The sequence below is a fragment of the Phascolarctos cinereus genome, unplaced genomic scaffold (assembly GCF_003287225.1).
Source record: "Phascolarctos cinereus isolate Bilbo 61053 unplaced genomic scaffold, phaCin_HiC Scaffold_8;HRSCAF=390, whole genome shotgun sequence".
Classification (NCBI taxonomy): domain Eukaryota; kingdom Metazoa; phylum Chordata; class Mammalia; order Diprotodontia; family Phascolarctidae; genus Phascolarctos; species Phascolarctos cinereus.
In genome coordinates, this window is record NW_027556291.1 from 75590264 (window position 1) to 75612867 (window position 22604).

At 47.3% G+C, this 22604-nt stretch overlaps 2 protein-coding genes across 11 annotated transcripts in view; both read right to left on the minus strand.

Moving 5' to 3' along the window:
• ARHGEF9 (Cdc42 guanine nucleotide exchange factor 9) overlaps window positions 1–22604 on the minus strand; it is a 286032-nt gene that overhangs the window by 117529 nt on the left and 145899 nt on the right. Inside the window, exon 1 of one of the 10 annotated variants that reach the window (XM_078148021.1) lies at window positions 10743–10831. The exons of 5 other annotated variants lie outside the window; for them this stretch is intronic. Coding sequence is in view for 1 of the 5 variants with exons in the window: in XM_078148019.1 (XP_078004145.1) it covers window positions 10465–10479 (15 nt within the window). In the remaining 4 variants the exon portion in view is untranslated. Of the gene's footprint in view, window positions 1–7978; window positions 8076–10464; window positions 10567–10742; window positions 10832–22604 lie in introns of those variants that run through there. 4 more of the 10 variants (XM_078148020.1, XM_078148022.1, XM_078148019.1 and 1 more) reach the window with 4 other exon arrangements.
• LOC144455050 (uncharacterized) lies at window positions 10855–11218 on the minus strand. The gene has a single exon (XM_078148026.1). The coding sequence runs from the start codon at window positions 11032–11034 to the stop codon at window positions 10855–10857; it is 180 nt and encodes a 59-aa protein (XP_078004152.1). The 5' UTR covers window positions 11035–11218.

Consider the following 22604-nt stretch of genomic DNA (forward strand, 5'->3'; position numbering starts at 1 on the left):
TCTCCCATGGTTCCATTCACCATCTTGTTGACTCCCAAAAACATTCTCCCTGGCCCCCATTTCTCTATATGTGCTGTCTGCCCTATTAGAATATAAGCTCCCTGAGGGCAGAAACTGTCTCATTTGTCTTTTTGTCTTTAACATTAGCACAGTGCTGGGCAGAAAGCAAGTAATTAGAAATCACTTTTTGAATTCATTCATTGACTCATCAAGGACTATTCAAATCAATTCAATAAACACTGAGGTGTCGACTGTATACAAGCCGAGTCAAGAAGCATTTATTAAATGCTTACTGTGTGCCAAACACTAGAGGAAACATAAAGTTAATAAATGGTACTGTCCATGTCCTCATGGAGCTTACAGATTAGCCACACTTACTCTAGGTAAAGTATCTGAGAGATAACAAAATAAGGTGCTGGTCTGCTCTTAGGGGTGGCTTATTTTGATTCAGAGAATCACAGAATGTGAGAGTTGGAAGGAACCTCTGGGACCCTCTAACTCAACCCATATACAAAAGGAATTCTCACTATAACATAAGCAACAAGTGATCTTCTGGCCTTTGCCTTTTTGCAGCTTCCTCCAATGGCTCTAGTTTATGCCCTCTGGGCCAAAGAGAACCAGGCTAATCCCTTCTCCTTAGATAGCTCTTCAAATACTTGAACACAGCTACCACTTCTCCCCTGAGTCTTCTCTCCTCCAGGCTAAATATGTCCAGCTCCATCAACCAATTTTCATATGTCATGGACCCAAGGCTTTTCCCCAACCTGGCTGCCCTCTTCTTCATACTCTCCAACTTCTCAACATCCTTCTTAAACCACAATGCCCCAAACTGGACACAAACCTCCATACATGTCTGACAAAGGCAGAGGACAATGATATCACCTCCCTAGTTTTGGATCTACTGATGCAGACCAAGATGGCATTCTTCTGAGCTACAACATCAGTGAGCTTGTGACCCATTAAAACCCTCAGATGCTTTTCAGAACAATACTATCTATCCACACCTTCCAGATACAATCAAATTGTGAAGCTGATTTTTTGTACCCAAGTGAAAGACTTTACATTTAGCCCTATCGATTTTCATCTCACTAGATTCAGCCCAAGGTTCTAGCCTGTTGAGATCCTTTTGGATCCTGACTGTCATCTTCTGTGCTAGCTCTCCTTCTCAGCTTAATGTCATCTACAAATTTAATGAAGCTGCTATCTATGCTTTTATCCAAGGGACCGAAAAAAAATACAGATCCCTAAGGCACTCCACTGGAGACCTCCTGCCACATTGACATTGGACATTACCAACTACTCTTTGAGTCCAGCCATCCAACCAACCCTGAATCCATCTGATTGTCTTATTGTCTAATTCATCTCTCCCCATCTTCTCCAACAGAATAGGTTGAAATACTTGATTAAAGTCTTTGCTGAAATCTAAATTACATCCCCAGAATTCCCCTCATCTACCAGCATAGCCAGAGATATGCTGGTAATGTTTTAACAACCAGCTCTCGGAGAGGGGGGATGGGGAGAGAGGGAGGGAGAGAGAGAATGTTTGACACACTTTTAAGATCCATCTGCATCATCGACATTTTCTCCATCACTTTCTTACATCTAGACAGCAACAAAAATGATAAATTAAGCAGTTTGCTGATTTCCAAGGTATAAATGCTTGAGCTGAAAATTTAACAATTGACTCCTGAAAGCTGGTAGGAACTGGCTTCAGCCCACTCATGAGGCTAGTCATCCTGTGAACAACGAACCTGAGGTTAGTTGGGCATAGCCTGTTTTTGAGGAAGTCAGGCTATGCCCAACTAACCTATTTTACCAACCTTCGCTTCAATGATCCCTTCTAGAATTTTCTCCATAGTCACAGTCAAGTTCACTGGCCTATAGTTTGGCAGACTGCTCTCTTCTTTTTTGAAAATCAGGGCATTTGCCCTTCTCCCATCTTGTGGTACCTCTCTTGTCTTCCACGAATAGGGAAAAGGGAGTTGTTCTGATGTGGTTGCATAGGGAACTCACCAATATAGATTTTTGACAGCCACTTTTTCAGGAGCTGGGTCAGGTGACCTGAATTCCAAAGAGCAGCTGGGGACTCTCTTCCTATCTCTTTACTTCTCTGGGCTGTCAGCAACCTGTTAAGTCATTCTGGGTCTGTCATTGTCACTGTAAAGGTCATTCTCCTTTGCCGAGAAAACCAAATAATAGTTGACCAGCTGGGCCTTCTCTCTATTGTCGGCCATCATCCCACCTGCCCCAAACAAAGGTCCTATCTATCCCCTTTTTATGCTCCATTTTCTCCCAATGTAGCCTAAATACATCTGCATCTCTCCCTGCCCCCTCCCCCTTTTGGTCCTCTGTTTCTTTCAACAGCCTCGGCTTGAGCATTCCTGACACTACATTTCATGACAGCCATACTCATATCTCTCCTCTCTTACTTATACTATATTACTGGCTCTGCTTCTATGATCTGGACATTATTTCTTCAAAATCTATGGTGGTGAGCTCCCCGTGTAGCCATGTCAGGACAACTTCCCCTTTTCCCTATTCAAGGGAATTATTTATTTCTCTTTCAGTCTTCATAGTTACATGCTTGAAAGCTCTCCTTAGACAAGTTTCAATTCAACAAATAGCAATGTTAGTGACCTCTCCACCCTCCCCGGCACCCACAAGATCATCTCCAGTTTATCTTATCTATGCCTAGCTTGTACATAGATGTTTGCATGTTATCTGCTCCATTAGACTGTGAGTTCCTTGTGCCTGGTACGCAATGGGTATTTAATAAATTCTTCCTGAGTTGTTGACTTGACCTGCACCATAAAAGGATACAACACTGATCAAATACAGTCCAGAAATGATCCCTGACCTCAGAGAGTTGATATTAGAAAAGAATCAGCCACAGAGGGTCCCTGTGAGGCCACAGGAAGGACAGGATTAGGTCACGCCATTCCCCTACCATTAGTAGAAGCCATGACCACGGAAGAACCCCTTCTTTCCAACCTAATAAGAAGGCCAGGGAACCTAGAAATTTCTCCAAACTCAGTTTCTTCATCTGTAAAATGAAGGCATTACATTAAATGACCCCTGAGAGCCATTCTAGTAGCAACCTTATTTTCTAAGGCAACTGGTGGCGCAGTGGATAGAGCACTAGGTCTAGAGTCAGGAAGACCTGAGATCAAATCCTGCCTCACACTAACTGTGTGACCCTGGGCAAGTCACTTCACCACTGTTTGCTTCAGTTTCCTCAACTATAAAATGTGGATAATAACAGCACCTACCTTCCAGTTGTTGAGAAGATCAAATGAGATATTTATAAAAGGCACTTAGCACTGTGCCCAGCACACAGTAGGCATTGTATAAGTCTTTTCCTTCATCCCTCCCTCCCTCCCTCAGTCCCTCCTACCTCTGCCATTCTATGTTTTAAAGGGTCCTTCTAGCCCTGAGTTTCTGCGATCTTGAGGTAGATGTCCTGGCTTTGATAGTAACTGTGGCTCTGGGCAAGCCATCCATCCCACTTCCCTGAGTCTCAATTTCCTCATCTGTAAAAGGAGCTATAGACTCTCTGGATTCCTTATTAGCCAACATCAGCTTACCCAGAAGAGACTGGAGGAAAGGGATGGATGATTGTTAAAGCTGCTATTTTCAGGGAGCAGAAAACAAAACCTTCAATGAAACCCTTCATGAAATGGACCAGGGAAAAACAATATGGTATATGGAGAGAGTGCTGGGTTAGAGGATCCAAGTATGAATCACTGTTCTGCCACTGACTATGACCTTAGGTAAGTCATTTAAACTATCTGGGCCTCAGTTTCCTCCCACGCAAAATAAGAGGAGCAGATTATATGTTCTCTGTGGTCTCTAAATCTATGATCACACACACACTGAGCTAAAAGCAGCTCTGATCTTTTGGGCCTTGCCCTGGCCTTTCTGGAAAGGGCCACAGTGTTTGGGGGGCAGACTTTAATAACTAAGGTACTTTCTGAGCCCATCTACATGCAGTCCTGGCCTAGTATATTGGACTGGACAAGGAGGAGGTTGGGTTGCCTTCCCCTTCCCAAAGGATTGAGAAGAAAGCTTGTCAGCAGTCAGCACAGGACCCTTAACAAGCTCCCAGCAACTGGACACTCCACCCCTCCCCCAATCCTGGGGGTGGGCATCCCAATAGAGATGTGGTGGTGGACCATTACATTAATGTGAGCTAATGCTTCCTGCAAGATTCTGGCCTCCCAGTGGATCCAGGGAAGGTCTGCTCCCCTTGGGGAGATTATATAACACCCCGTTTGCTTGCCTGCCTTACCATCCACTTGAATTCATCAGAGAAAGCCAGAGTGTTCAGAACCTGCTCTCCCTTCCCCCAATCCATCTCAAAGAGCCAGGAATCAGGCCTAAACCTTTATAGTGGAGACAAGAAGACCTGGGTTTCAGTCCCATACCAAACACTCGAGCTGGGTGACCCTGGGCAAGTCCCTCCTCTTTCACTGGTTTAGACTCAGGGGAAGGAAAGAGAATACACATTTATATAGTGCCTACTCTGTACCAAGCACTGTGCTAAGTGCTATTTTACAAATGTTATCTCATTTGATGGACTTAGCCTTCTCTTTCTCTAACCCAAAGGAGTAGGATTTTCCCAGACCACTGTTGTGTATGGGGTTCAAGCAAGATTCTTGGAGAATCCAAGACTAATAGGCCCAAATATTTATAGCAGTATTTTTCACAGTAGTCAAAACCCCAGAAACAAAGTAGAGGAACAGCTTAAAAACTGTGATGCATGAATGTGACGGTACCATAACAAATGATAATTATGAGAAATTCAAAGAAACTGGTGGAAGACGTCCACTGTTAAGGCAGAGCCTCACACACTAAAGTCCTAGTCAATCATTCAACATTTCTTCTCATTACCACCTCCTGCAGGAAAAAAACCTGCCCTGATTCTCCTCTGGCACCTTCTCCCTCTAACCTCATGCAGCATTTTGACCTGTACTTTGGCACAGGTAGCTGTGGGAACAGCCCTGGACTTGGGGCTCAGAAGCCCTAGGTTAAAACATTCATTCTAACACCTTCTAGCTTGGTGACCTTGGGCAAGTCATTTTACCTCTAAAGGTCTCGGTTTCCTCATGTACAAAGCCAGATAGTCTAACCTCATACTACCTATCTTGGGCAGTTGTGAAAAAAGGGTTTTGAGTGCTACAGAAATGTATGCAATCTTATATTTATGTAAGATAATGTAAGCTATTCACATTTATGTTTGTCTTCCCCACAAAATGCCCGCAACCTTGACCAATGTGAGCAATCAAAGGCAAAAACATGTGTTCAACTCAACTTATAAAATCATGGGATCTCAAACGCAGTGTAGCGAGGAGCAATGAGAAGAATACAGAGGGGAGGTGGAGAGGATATTGTACATGCAGTTGTTTGAAAGGCTCAGCACCTTGGGACCCTAAATCTAGATCCAAAAGGCATCTCAGAGGCCATTGAATCCAAAGCTCTCGTTCCTCCTCACAAGGGAGGGGAAATGACTTGATCCCAAAAATGAATGGGACCCACCTCAGAGATCATCTAGTCCCAATGCCTCATTTTTACACACTTGTTCTGTTTGTTCCCAAAAGGCAGAACCAGTAGCAACAGGGAGAGGTGCCCAGAAGGGAATCTAGGCCTCATGACAGAGATGAAAGCTTGCTCAGAGTGGAAGGGGCTGGGCTGCCTCCTTACTGGAGGGCTGAAAGGAAATGGCTACTTGTCATCTATATGGTAGAAAGGGCTCTTATTGAGGTTGGGGCTGGGCTGGCTGGCCCCAGAGGCCCCTTCTGGCTCTGAGATGCCATGATTCAGACTCATAATCATAGTCATTAGGGTTGGAAGCCATTTGAGAGCCCATCCTGACTAACCCCTTGATTTTGCAGAAGAGAACGGTGAATCTCCGAGAAGGGAAGGGACTTGCTGAAGGCTCCTGCCTCCAAGCCCTGTGTCTCCCTACTACACTAATCTGCCATTACACTCCCCAGAGTACTTCCTGTCCCTATACTGAATCTCCTGGCCATTCAGCCTGGCAAGATGGAACTGGTTTTCCAAATCTAAAAATTGTATGAACACAGAGTGAGGGGCCTGGGAAGGCATACAAAAGGGAAGACCTTCTCCCCTTCCCAAACATCCCAGATTGCCCCCAAACAGGGTTGGGGTGTAGAACACCTGAGGCCCTGAAACAGAGGATCCCAGGATGTCAGAAATGGAAGGAGCAGCTTACAAATGAGGATACCAAGTCTCAGACTGGAGAAGTGACTTACTCAAGGTTATATGGCTAATTAAGTAACTAGAAGCCAGGTCTTCAGCCTCCAAATCCAAGGCTCTTCCCATTTCGCTATGCTGCTGTATTATGCAAACCAATGGAAGGCTTGTGGGGAAGGGAGACGGGGAACAGCAGGTGAAAAACGTAGGGAAATCAGCTGTCCTCCCCCTAGCCCAAACCCCCCCCCAAAGCAAGATGAGGTGAAAGGGAAGTCCTGGTAGGGCCCCCCCCATCCCACCAAGTAATAAAGTAGGACAATCCAAGGGAGGAAGAGGTGGGGGAGGGGAGAAGGCCTGGAGGAATAGAGGGAGATTAGGCTCCACAAAGGGACTCCATTGCTCAGCCAGGCCCGGGCCCCAAGCTGTCCGTGGGGTCCTACATACCGAGCCTGGAGCTTTCAGAGGCAGGGGCTCCCCCGCCCTCCCGAAAGCAGACAACAAGTCCAGCAGCAACTCCTCCCCTCCCCACCCCCGCAGACCGTTCTGGGGGGTGGTGCCTGGGTCTTTAAGAGGGCGGGCTCAAGAGCTCAGCAGGAGCTGAGTGATGCACGAGTTGCTAGGATACAGTCAAAGGGCATTTTCTTGAATTCTGAGGTGGGGGAGCCGGGAGCTGGAATCCCTGGAGCAAGAGGGCATACACCTCTCGGCAGCCAGGGCTCGTCATTACCCGCCTGGAGAAAGGGTGGGAATTGTGGGGGCGGGGAACAGGGTCCCTGAAGGTCTAAGGGCAAAGCCCGAGGTACTTTTTCATCTACCCCTGCCTCCATCCATCTCCCGCCCTTCCCCGTTGGTAGTCTTAATAATTAGCCCCCTAAGAATGATGGGAGGAAGGAAAAAAGAGGAGGAGGGAAGAAAAAGAAGGGGGAAGGGAAGGAGGAGGAAAGAAAAAGAAGGGGAAGGAAAAGGAAAGGGGAGGAAAGAAAAGGAAGGGAAGGGAAGGGAAGAAAGGGGAAGGGAAGAAAGGGAAGAGGGAGAGAAGAAAAGGAAGGGGGAAGGGAAGAAAGAGGGAATGAAGGAAGGTGGGGGAAGGGAAGAAGGGAGAAAAGAACAGAGAGGGAGGGAATGATGGAGAGTAGAAAAACAGAAGGAGAAAGGGAGGGGGGATAGAAGGAGCAAGAAATAGAGAGAGGGAAGGAGGAAAGGAAAAGAGATAGAGAGGGAGGACTAGAGGAAAGGAAGGAAGAAGACAGAGACAGAGGAAGGGAGGGGGGATCATAACTCATATCTCTACAGCACTGTACGGTTACTGGCACTTTATATACATTATCTCATTTGATTGGGGAGGAAAGAAAAAAAGAGGAAAGAGTTGGTTGTATTTTTTTTTAAATTAGAGGACTAGACTCCTCTTGGATGTAATCCTCATTTTTTTTCTCTCCACCGGCTCTTCCCACATACCCTCTGGAACCTCAAGGGGAAAATCTCCAAGCTTTAGGGAATAGCAATATGGCCAAGCTATGCTGGCTGGCCACTTTTCCTTCCCTGTTCCACAAACTTCCTTCCCTTCCTTCCCTTCCTTCCTTGTCACTGCGGGATGCCTTGCCCATAGCCCTGCCATCTGCCATGAAATAAGCCCCTCATTTCCCTGGAGATGACTGCTTTGGAAATGCCCTCCACTCCTCTCACCCATGAAAAGGGCCCACCATCTGCCTTAAAGATCAGTTAAGAGGGCATGCTCATGCTCAAAGCTCCAGGGTCCCCCACCTACCTGTGCCTAGGAGCCCAGTCAAATGCCCAGCAGGCCACGAAATCCTGGCAGGACTGGCTTCAGTGTGGCACTCACCATGTATGGGGTGTGCAGTGTGCTGCCTGAGAGACACACACACACACACACACACACACACACACACAGAGGCACACGCACACGCACACATGCACGCACACACTGATCTGCCCCGTGACACATCCATGGGCTGTCTCCACACCTGGCTTAGCGGTGGGGGATGGATTCTGCCTCATGCAAATCTGGCTGGAGGAAGAAGCAGATGCCATATCCCTCCCCAGAAAAAGAAGGAAAATGGGGGGAAAAAACCCACCAACAACCTTCAGAGACTCAGCCCCAAATCACAAAATATTAAAACTGAAAAGGACCTTAGAAATCATCCTGTCCAACTCTCTCATTTTATATAGCATCCTAGATCCAGGGCTAGAAGGGAACTCAGAAGCCATCTAGTCCAGCCCCTTCCTTTTACAGAGAAGGAAACTGAGGCCTAGAGAGGGGAAGGGACTTGCCCAGGGTCACAAAGTAGCAGAATCAGGATCTGAACCTAGAACCTCTGACACCAAATGTAGGTCTCTTTCTACTAGCTTTAAGCAAAATGCAAGGAGTTTGACCAGACATTTGGCAGCCAAAAAAATCCACTTCCCCTACACCCATGGTTACAATTCAGGCCTTTTCTTCTTCCACTTGTCTCATCAGCAATACCTCAGGCACCCAAAGGAGCAGAATCCAAACCACCCAGGCAGGAAATATGCCTGATCTGAGCAACACCTCTAGAACCAAGAACTCCCATTCCATTCCTTCTGCGAGGAACAAATCATCTGTTGTCTATGAGTTGTCTATGAAGGGACCACAGAGTAACACATAATTAATACCAGCCAAGTTCCTAGACTGAGTTTCCTCATGGGGAATATCCAAAAGGGAAACTGCTTCCTCCCACCCCCAACCAGCCCCATTGGAAATGCTGGAGAAGGCTCCCTTTCCTCCATATCTAGCTGCTATCCAATCATGTCAAAATCCGGTTGGTTGGGATCCAGGCCTGAGCCACATTTTAGGGAGCCTCTTTCACTCATTGCCTCTGTCCATCTGCATCCAGTGCTGACACTGAACCCACTGGGTGTGTGTATGTGTGTATGTGAATGCACCCCAGTTCATTTCGACACAAGCCATAAAGATCTCAAGTCATATAGGCAATAAGGAATGAGAGAAATCTGCCGACATCAGCAGGAAAACAAACAAACAAACAAACAAACAAACAAACAAGTGTTAACAACCAGCATCAGAATATCAGGAATTACCAGGGTACCAAAGGGAGCTTTCCCAGGTCAAAAAAATAAAAAATAAATAAAATAAATGAAAACAACCATGAGTAATAATGATAACCACTGGTACCTCTATATGCACAATCTCAAATTGTAATTTCTGCTTGTAAGCCATATTTTCTCAAGCTTTATCATCTTTAGCCATCATTCACCCATCCATTCACTCATTTTTGTGCCAAAAATTCCCACCTCAGATCCTTCTAGATCCATTTGGCTTAGGAAAACCTCTTAATGGAGAGACCACCAAGGCAGCCAAAACGTTTTCCAAAATCATGTTCCAATGCTATGATCCCCAAAACAGCACTTAATTTTCAAGAAAGTCATTGTAAATGAACTAACTCTGAACTACCCATAGCCCAAGGCTGTGGAGGAAGATCTTCGCGGGGGGGAACCTACTATAAACTCAAATGCAAACCTGCAAACTCAAACACAGAGACGCAAAGGGGGAAAACCCACCCTTTGTGGATTTTTCCTCTTGCCAAGTCCCCAAGATCCTCACCCCAAGGGACCAGTAAGAGAGCCGGTGGATTCCACACTGAAATCTGACATTTACGACTTTAAGGAAAGAAGCTGCTTCCCAGCAGGGATGATCTGGAGCCCTAGAAAACTTGGATGGCCAACTGAGATTTCGAGGGAGAAGGTCCGGTGCCAAACCCCAACAGCGGCCCCCACCCCAACCTCATCTCTCAGAAAATCCTTGCTCCTCTGGGGGGAGGAGGGAAGGGGATTGAAAGCTGAGAGTCATTTTCTCAGTGCCCACTGCCTTCCCGGGATTTTGCTTTGCATTTTAGCAGGTCCAATGTGAAACCCAAGGCTCTCTTGGATTGTCAGAATTCATCGCTCTTTTCCATAGCCCTTAACCTTAGGCAAATCCCCGCCCCTCCCCCTCCCCCTAAAGAACCTTGGGTAGCTAGAAATTGAGACAGAAATTCCCTGAAGAACCCCAAAGGTTAGGTTTGGGTATTTTTACCCTCAAACCACAGTGCCCCGAACGCTGGAGCTGGGTACACACACCTTCCCCCGCAGCCCCCTCCCCGCCAAGCAGCACCCACACACAGGCTAGAGAGAAGTCCCAGCCCCGGGGAAACCAAAAAAAGCCCTAGCTATACCCAACAAACAAGGCTCAACAAAAGATTTAGGGAGAGAATATACCAACGTCATACACATCACAGTGAAGCCATGTTGAAACTCCAGGCGCCTTCCCCCCCAGGCGGAAAGCTCTGTCTCTGTGGTTCTCCTCTCTGTCTCTGTCTTTTGTGTGTGTGTGTGTGTGTGTGTGTGTGTGTGTGTGTGTCTCTGTCTCTCTCTCTCTCTCTCTCTCTCTCTCTCTCTCTCTCTCTCTCTCTCTCTCTCTCTCTCTCTCTCTCTCTCTCTCTCTCTCTCTCTCTCTCTCTCTCTCTCTCCCTCTCTGGGTCTCTGCGCCTCCTCACTCTCTTGCTGTCTCCCTCCAGATGAATTCAGAGGCTGTAGCCCTCAGGAGCAGCAGCAGCAGCAGGAGCAGGGGCAGCAGCAGCAGCTCCACCGGCCACACAGTCCAAGCGTTCAGCGGGTCCCCAGGAAGAACATAAGGATGACATTGACGAGCAAGAGGACCACGATCACGGCAAACACCACGATGGTTTGCACGTCCAGGGTCATGGTGCAATGCAGAACGCTATAATGCTCCAGGTGTGGGGCCGGCAGGCTCGGAGTCGTCAATCTCTGCTCTGCCAAACTGTCCATACATCCAGCATGCTACGGGAGAGGCTGAAAATGGAGGGGGCACTGGGGTGGGGCGCGGCGCGACGCGGCGTGGCGTGGAGGGGGCGCGCGGCGAGCTTCCCCCTCTGCTCTCCAAATTGGGCTGCTCTGCTCTGCTCTCCCCCGCTGGTTGGCGGAAGCTTAGCTCACGCTCAAGTCGGGGGAATCCAGCATACTTCCGATCAGCACCTGGAGATGCTGCCAGTCCAACAGGGGAGAGAGACGAGAAGCCCAAGACTCTGGGCCCCCCCCTCCCCTCTGGATCTCCTCCGCTCGCCGTCTCTCTGTCTCTGTTCTCTGGTCCCCCCTCCCCTCCTCTCCTGGCCCTCCGGCTGCCTGTGTGAGCCCGAAGCTGGCACTGCACTCTGCCCTGCTCTGCCTAGCGCCCTCAGCCCCAGCCTCGCACCCGCGCCTGAGCCCACACCCGGCGGCCCCCAGCCTGCGCAGCCCCGCAGCTAGAGCGGTTCGTCACGCAAACTAACAGGCGCCCCCATTGGTTAGCGCGGGCCCGGGAGGGGGAGGGGGGGAAAGGGCCACCTGTCAATCACAAGGCCCAAGCCAACGAGGAGGTGCTTTTCCGTCGAGGCGAGACTGGGAAAGGCAGAGGGCATGGAGGTCAGGACAGCAGTGGCTGGTAAGAAAAGAGGCTGAGAGGAGGCATGGAAAAGATGGTACTGGGTGGGGAGCCATCCAAGTGTCATAAGCTCTGGAGCTGGAGGGCCCCTTTGGACCTGAGGCGTCCAATTCTTCCTTTTACAGAGGGGGCAACTGAGGCCCACCTAGGATCATCATAGGGTCACAGAGATAGCACTGGAAGGGAACTGATGGGATCTGTCATCCAGCCCAAATGGGTCATGTTACAGAGGAGGAAACTGGGGCTCACAGAGGGTCATAAACCCATAGATAGTCCTGACTGAGCCATCTAGCCAAGCCCCCTCCTCTTTACAGATGAGAAAAATGAGACGTAGACAGAAGAGGTTTGCCCAGTACAATCCACAGTCCACAGAGCTCTGTTTTTGTCCTGGTATCTCCATTGCTTAGCCCAGTGCCTGGTATATATTACGTACTGATAACCCAAGGTCACATGGTTAGGAAGTACCAGCCTAGTCAGCAAACCCAGGACCTCCAACCACAAAGTCTGATGGCTTCCATGGCATCAAGCAGCTTCCCAAGTCAGGAGAGAATCAGAAGAGATATTACTGAGCATTTGCTCCAAACTCCTTCCTTCACAGATGGAGAAACTGAGAACCACTGAGCTAAAGCTATTTGATTCAGATGACAGCTAAAGGTCCTGATAGATCCAACCCATTTTGTAGATTTCCAAACTGAGGCTCAAAAAGAGATGACTTGTACCCAGTTAGTACATATCAGGCTACACAGCAGAGCTGGAAGGGCCTACAGAGGCCATCTAGTCCAACCCCTCCATTTTACAGAGGAATAGACCCAGAAAGAGACTTGCCCAAGGTCACACAGCCAGTAAGTACAGAACGATTACAGATGAGGAAACAAGCTCAGCAAGATTAAGAACAGGATGATAATGGGATCAATGGAGTTCGTTTATTCCAACTCTATTTGACATGAGGAGACTGTGGTGAAATGACTGGCCCAAGGTCACACAGGCAATGAGTAGCAGAGATCACACTTGCACTCAGCTGCTATGATTGTCAAGCTAGTCCCTGCATCACAAAGTGCCAGATCTACCTCACTGGCACTGAGGTCACAGGGCCTGGCAGGCATCTTAGGGGTCATCTGGGCCAAATACAAACCAGTCCCCACGTCCACAGGACTTTCTGGCTTACCCAATGCTTTCTTGCCAATGGTCCTCAGAGCAGGGTGGACAAGTAATAGTTCTCATCTATTTACAGGTGAGGCCCATTTCCTAAGATCACACAGCTAGCAAGTATCACAGACTGATCTCAAACCCCAGCTATTTGACCCCTGATCCAATAGGGTCCTTCTCCTCCACTCCACCACAGATAAGCAATCAGAAACCCACAGAGGGAAATGACATTTTTTTTGAGGTCACCAGACTTTAGTAACAGGGCCAGGCCTAGTGCCTGGGGCTCCTTAACCCCACCCAGGCTGGGGCATTTTCTACTAGGGCCTGTCCAATTCCAAAGCATCCAGACAAAGAAACTGAGCTCTCAGACTAGGAAGGCAAGGAATATTTGGTCAACTGATTCCCTGCAGGAATAAGGGTGGTACGCAGACTCTTCCACTACAGATAGCAGAAAACACATTTCTTTCTGGCCTTGAAATGCACCCTCTGATTCCCTGGTCTGGTCCCCAGCATACTTCTGTCCCTAATTACTCTTTGATTGGGCTGATGGAGAAGTGAATTGGCATCCTCCCAGCAAGCACTGGGATGCAGTGGACAAAACATTAATTAGCTCAGCAGTCAGAGACTCTGGGTTCCTGGATCACAGGATCCTAGATCTAGAAAGGGCCCTCTGAGGCCAGCCAGCCCAATCTCCTTGTGGTACAGAGGGGGTACTCAAGGCCCTGAGAAGGAAAAGGACGTGTCCAAAGCCACACAAAGAACTAAGTGGTAGAGCTTAGGATTCGAACCCAGGTCCATTTGACACCAAATCTTTTCCTCTTTAAATCTTGGCTGCCTGTATGACCTTGGGCAAGTATTTCACCCGAGGCTTGACTTCCTCAGCCATGAAAATGCTTTTAAAACCATAAAGAACTATAGAAATTGGACTAATTCTCCCATGACCCTTCTCTGGGCTCTTCAAGCTTGGCTTCTTCACTCCACATCATCAGAAATTGACCAGAGCAATGAGGAACGTACTCGCCTGCCTCCTGATTTTCTGAAGGTGTCAGCAGCTCTCAGGGGCAGCCCTTGGCCAACTAAGTCCTTTTGATCCAGCAGAGCCCCAAACCCCAAAAAGAGGGCGTTTGGTTGGTGATTATATGAGAATGCGTTTAAGATAACTGTGCTCAACAATGCTCAGGTTCCACAAGGCCTGGGAGTTGGGGCATAACAGGGGCAAGGGTTCAGCCATAGGATAGATCCCCTGGGCCTGGGGGGTAGGGAGTAAGGGGTAGTTATTGGGCAGTTTAGGGAGGGAGCAGAGGAAAGCAATTTAATACCTATTAAGCTTTAGGGCACTTGATCCTGTAAGGTAGGTATTATGGCCCCATTTTAAGGAGGAAACAGGCTTAAAAACTGAAGTCACTTGCCCAAGGAAGGACACACAGCTAGTTAGCAACAAGGCTGGTAGCACCCTTCCCCAGGTCTCCTAAGCCCAGCCCAGTGATGTTTCCAGGACCTGTAAGGACTTCCTACCACTGAAGCTATAGGCGTGAAGCAGCTAGATAGCCCCTGCCTTGAATGTGGGACAGAAGAGAAGCTCTGCTGGGTGTCTATGAGGACACCTTTCAGGCTGCCTTGTAGTTTCAAAGACAGAGAATTTCAAGGGCCTATTTTGGCCTGTCCAATCTTTTTTCCTCTTGGCCCTGGACCCACTGTGAACCACTGCCTAGAAACCATAGTGTAGGAAACCATAAGCAGGAGACTTAGGTTGGAATCACAGCCCTGTCCCAAAATCATGTGTGTGACTTCTCCCTCACTGGACCTCAGTAGAAAACAAGGTGGTTGGACTCTGAGACTTACGCTATGCCAATCTAGGTAGCATCATGAATCTCTCTACAATTACTCCCAGCTCTGAATCCCCAAGAGCCAATGATTTCCCCCAGGGAAAGACAGTGCCTGGGCTGTCCTCTAGTGGCCAGAGCCCAAATAGAGATGCCCAGTAAGTAAGTAACTTGAACTTCTTGCCAGGATATTTCTTGCCTCCTGTCCCACAGATCTTTTGCTGCCCATTTTGAGGTAGTCAGCCTTTACAAGAGAAAACCGAGCAGGGAGTAGCAGCCCTTGGGGGCTAGTTGGACCATGGACAGCAGCCTTTGGGTCACCTTGGGAGGCTGCCAGTTAGAGGTTAGAGGAGACAAGTGGGAGAGAGTTGGGAGTGCTCTCAGAGAACACTGAGGCCAAGCTCTAGTTGGAGAGAGGGAGGACACGAACTGCTGTGGATTCTGAAGCCAGTATGAGGCAGTCAGAACTACGCACGCCACCCTCCCCTGCCACCCAAGGCTTTAGACTTCAAGGTCAAAGAAAGAACACTGCCTGGCCTCTGCCAACAAGCCCTGAGCTCAAATCCGTCCCCTTCTACTTGCTACTTGTGAGGCCTGGCCCAAGCCCCTTCCCTTCTCTGGGCCCCAGTTTCTTCTTTAAAACAAGACTAGCGGGCATTGGAGGCCCCTTCCAATTCTAGTTCTAGGATCCTCAGTATGACCCTGGACAAGTAATTTAATCTGGGGCCTCAGTTTTCCCCTCGTACAATGAGCAGGTTGTACTAGATGACCTCTAAGGTTCCTTTCAGCTCTAGATCTGTGATCAAGTGGGCAGTCTCAAGCAAGTCCCTTCCCCCTCTTGGGACTCAATTTCTTTACCTCTGTAAAATGGGATGAGAGAGGGAAAGATGTAGGGGGGAAGGAAGAAATGAGCAGAGGGGTGAGGGGAGAGAGCAAATAGATGGAGAAAGGGAAGATGAAGGGAAATGAGAAAAGAGAAGAAGCGGAAGGGGATAGGGAGAAGTGGGCCTTTTGGAGGAGATAGGAAAGGGGGGAATGGTAACAAGAAGAAAGGTAAGTGGGGGAGAGGGACTAGAGATGTGTGGGAGATAGAAGAGAATGGAGGAAATTGGGCAAGTGAGGAGCAGTGTAGAGGCAGAAGGGCAGTGGCTACTGAGACATTGTCTGGAGCCATAATTCAGCATCCCAAGATGAGAATGGATTTGGGATTCAGAAGGGTCCAAAGAGGGCCAGAGGTTGCCAGGCAGGGGCAGGTTGGAGGTTGGGAAGAGGAAGGAGAGACCTAGGTAGGAACATAGCCAGAGAAACCTACGTGCCCCAACTGGGAGGTTTTCTCAAAACCCCAGGTGCACTGGATCCTGACATACTGGGGGGGGGGGGAGTATAACAGGCAGGAGACTCACTAAGGCTGTAGTGCCGTCTCTGCTCCTGAGTGATCCTGAGTAAGTCAAACTCCCGCTTGGTGCCTCAGTCTATAAAAACTGTCCCTTACGAGATGAAACTGTCTCAGAGGATAACTTGATGCTTGTTTACTGGGTGCTGGGAAGTAAGCCCTGTAAGGGGAAGTAAGTACCCCACCTTCCAAAGGAGAGAAAAACAGAGCAGGAGTGGCCACCCCATCAGGAGATGCCAAGGGTCTTCTGGCAATGGGGCACTTCTCAAGCAGGTGGCACAGGTCTTCACCACCACCATCCTTCCCTGGCTTCCTAGCAACAGATAAAAGGGCAGCCTGAGCCCCAAACCCCTTCCCTCAGTGACCTGGCCTAGCTTCCCAGCTATGCTCAGGGCCTCTTTCCTGACACCCCATCTCCTGTACTGGGTAGTGCAAAACAACTTGGCCTGGGAATTAGAAGGGCCTAACTCCAAGTCTGGGCCTCCCAAGGTGCTGAGAGAACTGACAGATATGATTGTTGAGTCACTGTCTTTGAAATCGGGGGAGAAACAGGAAACATACTCCAAGCCAGGGAAAGAACAATGGACTGATTTTTAGAAAAGGAAAACGAATGGAGTTTGCAAAGATCCCAGAATGGTTTATATAAAGGGATGATATGTGAAGATCTAGACAAGGAAGCAGTGATCAGGAAAAAGCAGGATGAGTGGAAGTGACAGAGAGGTAAACTGAGGTTCAACTAATGAAAAACCTCCCAATGATTAGAGCACCCCATAAGTGGAAAGGCTCCTCTGAGAACCCTTGTCAGGCATGCTCTAGGGTGGATTTTTGAGGTCAGAGATTCTTCGATTTGGGGTTGGAGCTCCAGTTCTGTCATTTACTAGATGATAACACATGCACTTCATGCTGTACAGGGAGGCAAAACTCTAGCCCAAATGAGTGACTGTTAAGTCAGCCATGAGTTCTAATTATATATCACAGAACTTTGCAGTCTTAGCAACAGACTGTGTCGGCTTCTCAAGGACTGGCCTAATTAAGTACCGAGAGGCTCATCACCGCCAGTAAGCTGGCCAACTTAGCAATGAATTCTTTGACCATGGCAACCCATGAAGCAGAGAAAAATACAAAACACCCCTCTCTTCTGTGCAGCCCCCTTCTGTTACTGCAGTGATGACGGCAGAGTGGGGAAAAACACAACGGTGGCCACATAATATTAAAAATAACCCTTTTTTTTCAGATAGTCTATAAATATGAAGGAACTGAGCTTCTTGTCCAATAACCAACAAGTGGTCGTACAACTAGAACAAGTAAATCTGGACATTTGTGCCGTAAACAGAACCAGGAGACAAAAGGAAAATGCCACTAAATGGAGGGAAGGCAAATAAATGAGTTGACAGAACTGGTTTTATCATGTGTCCAAAGGCAAGAAGAAACATCATTTCCTCTACTAGATCATCTCCTTTTGCAGCATTCACAATAAGTATTTGAAAAAACAAAACAAAACCATGAAAATTGTGGTTTATGTACTAACATCTGTTGCAGAGGATGAAGAGATAAGAGAAATGCAATAAAGAACTCAATAAAGCCCTCCAAACAAAATCAACATACACTTGGATTCGCGATAACTTCAATGCAATGGTGGGCATAGGGGAGGCCAGAAAGACAATGGTGGAAAATCTGGTTCTAGAATAAGGAAGCAGAGAGGCCAGAGAAGCTTCTGGTCTGCGTGTCACAAATACTTTATTCAAGAAAAGAATTGTAAACTGCTGAGCAAAGCAATCACAAAATACCACCATCCAAAATCAGACTGATGACATTTTACCAGACGACATATTCCCACAGCACAGTCAGACTGTGGTCGGGTCACAGCACAGAAGAAGACTAAGACAAAGTTAGAAGACAGCACGAAAAGGTGAAAATAAAGATTGTCCTGCAATTAAAACAACTCTAATCTTACCTATTTAAACAAGTATTGACACTGAAAAATGAGATACGTATGGAAGAAAGGACAGAGACAAAGATGATAATTATTTCATACAGAAGTATAACTCTGTAAATCAATTGCCATAATGAGAAGACCAAAAGAGCCTAGCTAGAGGCTCATCAGCAAACACTTGATAAAATTGCAAAGTAGAGGGAGATGGTAGCCAAAGATAATACAAGTTTAGAATATAAACTCATCTGTAAAATCTTATGTAGAAGGATGGTGCAAGATCATGAGCAGTTATCACCTCATAAACCAGCAGAAACAGCAAAGGGAAAAAACAGATTTGAAGAAACCTTGGCGAGGGACCCAACTAAGCAAAGTCATCCTGAGGATATTTCAGGATGAAGCTGGAAGGAGAGCAACAAACAGATGAAAGATGGAAAAGATCAGTAAAGTTTCGATAACTAACTCTTTTTAGCCCACCAAGGACAATAGATCCCAAAGACAATAAATCCCAGATTTGGACTCTTGCCATCCAGGGGCATGACGGTAAATGTTTAACAACAAGCTTCTTGTCACCTTCCCCCGCCAAGTTTGTAAATGACAAACTCTTAAGTTGAATCTGCATCATTTACATCTTCTCCATCATTTTCTAAGATTAGATAATTAGCAAAACAAGTCCTGATTGGTAGTTGGCTGATTTCTGAGTTGTCAATGTTTCCCACTGAAAATTTAATGATCAGCTCTTGAGGTTCAAGCTGGCTCCAACCCACCTCAGCTAACACCACAGTTCCTGATATACTTCTGGAGGAAGTATAAATCATACTGAAGAAAACAAAGGGGGAAAAAGCAGCTGGGTTAGACCAAGTATACACAAAGGATGACCATGTTTAAAGCAATACAATTTGGGGGTTGTCAAGGGAACAGTTCTCAAAGTATCTGATGGAAAAAATAGAAATACAAAAGTATCTGAAAGAAAGAATACCAAAAATGAAGGGGAAAAAAAAACCCAGACTTTATTACTACTGTAAAAAACACAACTCATCAATGACTACCGACCCATACGCCTACTTTCCAATCTATGTTAAGATAATCTTCTCCAGGCATCTGGGGATGAGGATATTAGAAGGGAGCATGTAGGTTTTCACAAGTAATATGTTATAATAGATGCACTTTGACCATCACATGGGACAGAAAGATATAGTGAGTACAAGTTCCCATTGTGTTTAATGTTTATTGACTAAGGAAAAAAAATGGACCCAGCCAAACACTGCCCTAAAGGCTTGCTTCCAGCAAAATGTTTCCCAGGCACCTGTCAAAGTTGGTGAAGGTTCCCTGAAGATGTGAGAACAGAGATAACCTTGTGCAGTGACCCTCTGATCCAACATAGTTTTCATTATCATCATCGTCATTATTTTGGACTAGACCAGTGGCAAGAACTCCCAAAGAAAAAAATTCCCTCTACCAATGTAGATATAGATCTTCTCTGCAATTTCTTGTCTCAGAGAGTTGCTTGGGCCACTGAGAGGTTAAGTGATTTGCCCAGGTTGGCACAGCCAGTATGTAGCAGGTCTTAAGCTCAGGTGTGCCCAAGTGGGAGGTCACCATGCAATACACAAGGCTGCCTCTCCTGGTCATTAATATCAAACTGATGTTTGATCAAGCTGACTGCTGAGGCTCCCTCCCACTCGAAAATTCAGGGCTTTTGCTTCCATCCTTTCTGGATCTGCCAAGCAGTTCTGTGGTACATGGTCAGTTTTTGGTGAAGGTGCCATGCAAAATGTTTCATATATACATACATTTAAATTGTACTGGATTCTTTGAAAGATATAAAAACAGTGAATTTGGTTTGGTGAGCTTATTACTAATAAGTAAAGCATAAAACAGAGAGTTCTAAAAGCCTATGGGGTTTTGCCAACTGTCACCAATTGATCAACAAGCATTTAATAAATAATCACCCTATGCCAGGCTTTGTGCTAGGCCCTGGGGATATAAAGAAATGTAAACAATCCTTGCCCCCAAGGAGCTTACATTCTAATGTATAAGAATAGGTAAATACAGAACAGATATCAGTGGTATACTCAAGATATCACAGAGATATCAAGGAGGTGAAAGTGATCAACGTTGTCAAAGACTTCAGAGAGGTCAGGAAGAATGAGGATGCAAAAAAGGCCAGCTGAGGATATCACTGACAAAAAGACAAACAAAACCCAGTATGAGAAGCTGTTGTCCAGTACTGGTCGGATAGGTTTCCAGCTTTTTTTCTGGAGTCCTGCCTAACAGACACATTCATTTCCTTGAGCATGTACTCATAACCCACCCACACTAGTGGTCAGCCCCATCAGCAATGAAGCATTTCCAGCTGGGGAAATATCGGTATTTCTGCTCTGTCTTGTCTGGCCTTTCTGTGCTATCAGGTGGGAAGGAGGACTGCTCACTCTACTGTCCTCCCTGACACACTGAGGAAGGAGCCCATTGATTCAGAGCAGAGCTAGCCTGCCACTCTATGTCACTCCATCTATTTGGCAGCTGGTGGTACAGTGAGCCAGAGAACACCAGGCCTGGAGTCAGGAATGCCTGAGTTCAAATCCCACCTCAAATACGTAACTGTGACCCTGGAAAGTCATTTCACCTGTTTGCCTCAGTTTCCTCACTTGTAAAATGGAGACAATAATAGTACCCACCTCCCAGGATTGTTGTGAGGATAAAATGAGATCATATTTATGAAGCACTTGGCACAGCAGCTGGCATGTGGTAGATGCCATCTTCCCCCTGCCCTGTATTCCTGAGATCTCCAGATACAAGAGGATGCGGCTGAGGCAGGCATGGCATGGCATTTCAGAGAAGCTGTTGCAACTCTTGTTGTGGCTGCCATCCCTGATGGCCCCAGGGGAGACTGGAAGTGCTCCCCTGCCTGCTCAGCCTCTTCAGGCAAAGTGGTTGCCCACTGAGAAGGGCTGTCAGCCCCAAGGCCCATGCAGGAATGGGCCCGATCTGCAGGGCTGACAAATGGAACAGAAAAGGGAAAAATTGGTCACGCAAAGAAAAGCGGTATGTAATCAAGGGCTGCATTCCTACAACAGAGAAGATGCTTGTCTGTGCCAGATAAAAAGCTCTCACATGTCAGTAATATCCAAGCACCTTTCTTTCTGCTCAATCTTCTCAACAGCCCTGGGAGGTGGGCTGGAATTATAATTTCCATTTTAAAGACAGGGGAACTGAGGTTCAGAGAGGTAAGAATCCTTGCCATGGGTAACTCAGCTCGATCATGCCAGATCTGGGGCTGAAAGTCAGGTCCCCCGACTCAAAGCCCAGGGCTCTGCATCTGGGAGCAACAACTTATTCTGCTTGAGCCAGACAACAGAACTAAGATCAAGAGGCAGAAGGTACAAAGAGGAAGATCCAGCCTTGATGTCAGGAAAAGGCCTAACAATGAAAGCTATCCCAAAGTGATAGGCCAGATACCTTGACAGGTAGTAAGTTCCCCATCTCAGGAAGTGTTCAAGAAAAGGTGGAGGGGGGCAGCTAGGTGGCGCAGTGGATAAAGCACCAGCCCTGGATTCAGGAGGACCTGAGTTCAAATATGGCCTCAGACACGTAACATTTACTAGCTGTGTGACCCTGGGCAAGTCACTTAACCCCATTACCTAACCCCCACAAAAAAAAGAAAAAAGAAAAGGTGGATGGATCATTTGTTGGGGATGCTGTAGGGGTTGAATCAGATGCCCTTTGGGGCCTCTTTCAGATTGGACATTTGGTGATCTCTCTTCAATTTGGAGGACCATCCTTCATCAGAGCCAGACTCTGGCCTGCAGGCAGGTTTGGTCTGCCCTATCAGCCTATCCAGAGCAGACCCATGACTCTTCCTATGGTAAGTGGGGAGAAAGTGTTGACTTGGCTACTTTATTCTGGAATCAGGCCCTGTGACTGACACCACTTTGAGTTTTCCAGTGTCAGGAGAGTGGACCCGTTTGTCTGTTACCAGAGTCAGCCCTAAGCCAGATGAACAAAGACCCAAGCTTGGGAAGCTCCCTGCTCAGTAATACAAAGAGATGACACCTACAGTTTACAGAAACTATTTTATTTGGGCATCACAAGCAGCCTGGGAGGAAGGCCTCACAGGTATTGGCTCCATTTTACAGATAAAGAAACTGAAGCTCAGAGGGTAGCTACTAAGTATCAGAGGCAGTATCTGAAGTCAGGCGTCTCAAGCACTCAAAGGTTTGTGAAATACTTCAGAGGTTCACAGATCGAAAGCTGGAAGGGACCTCCAAGGTTAGGTCCATGCCTTCCATTTTACAGATGAGGAAACTGAGGCCTAGAGATCTTGCCCAGGGTTACCCAGGCAGGAAGTGACAGCCAGGATCTGCATCCCAATTCTTCCCACTACATAAAACGGCCTCCTATTTTCTTTACCCCAACCCAAGGAGGCGGGGATCATCTGTCTCATTTTCCAACGAGGCATTTGAGCCTCCAAGAGGTACACACAGCATGACCCGAGCTCATACAGCTAGGAAATGGAGCCAAGCCCTGCCATGTGCTCCTCCTCTCCTCCTTCCAATGCCACGTGTTGGTGTGCAGCTGAGCCCTGGCCTCTCCAAAGCCATGTCAGCCTGGCACAAGCTACCAAAC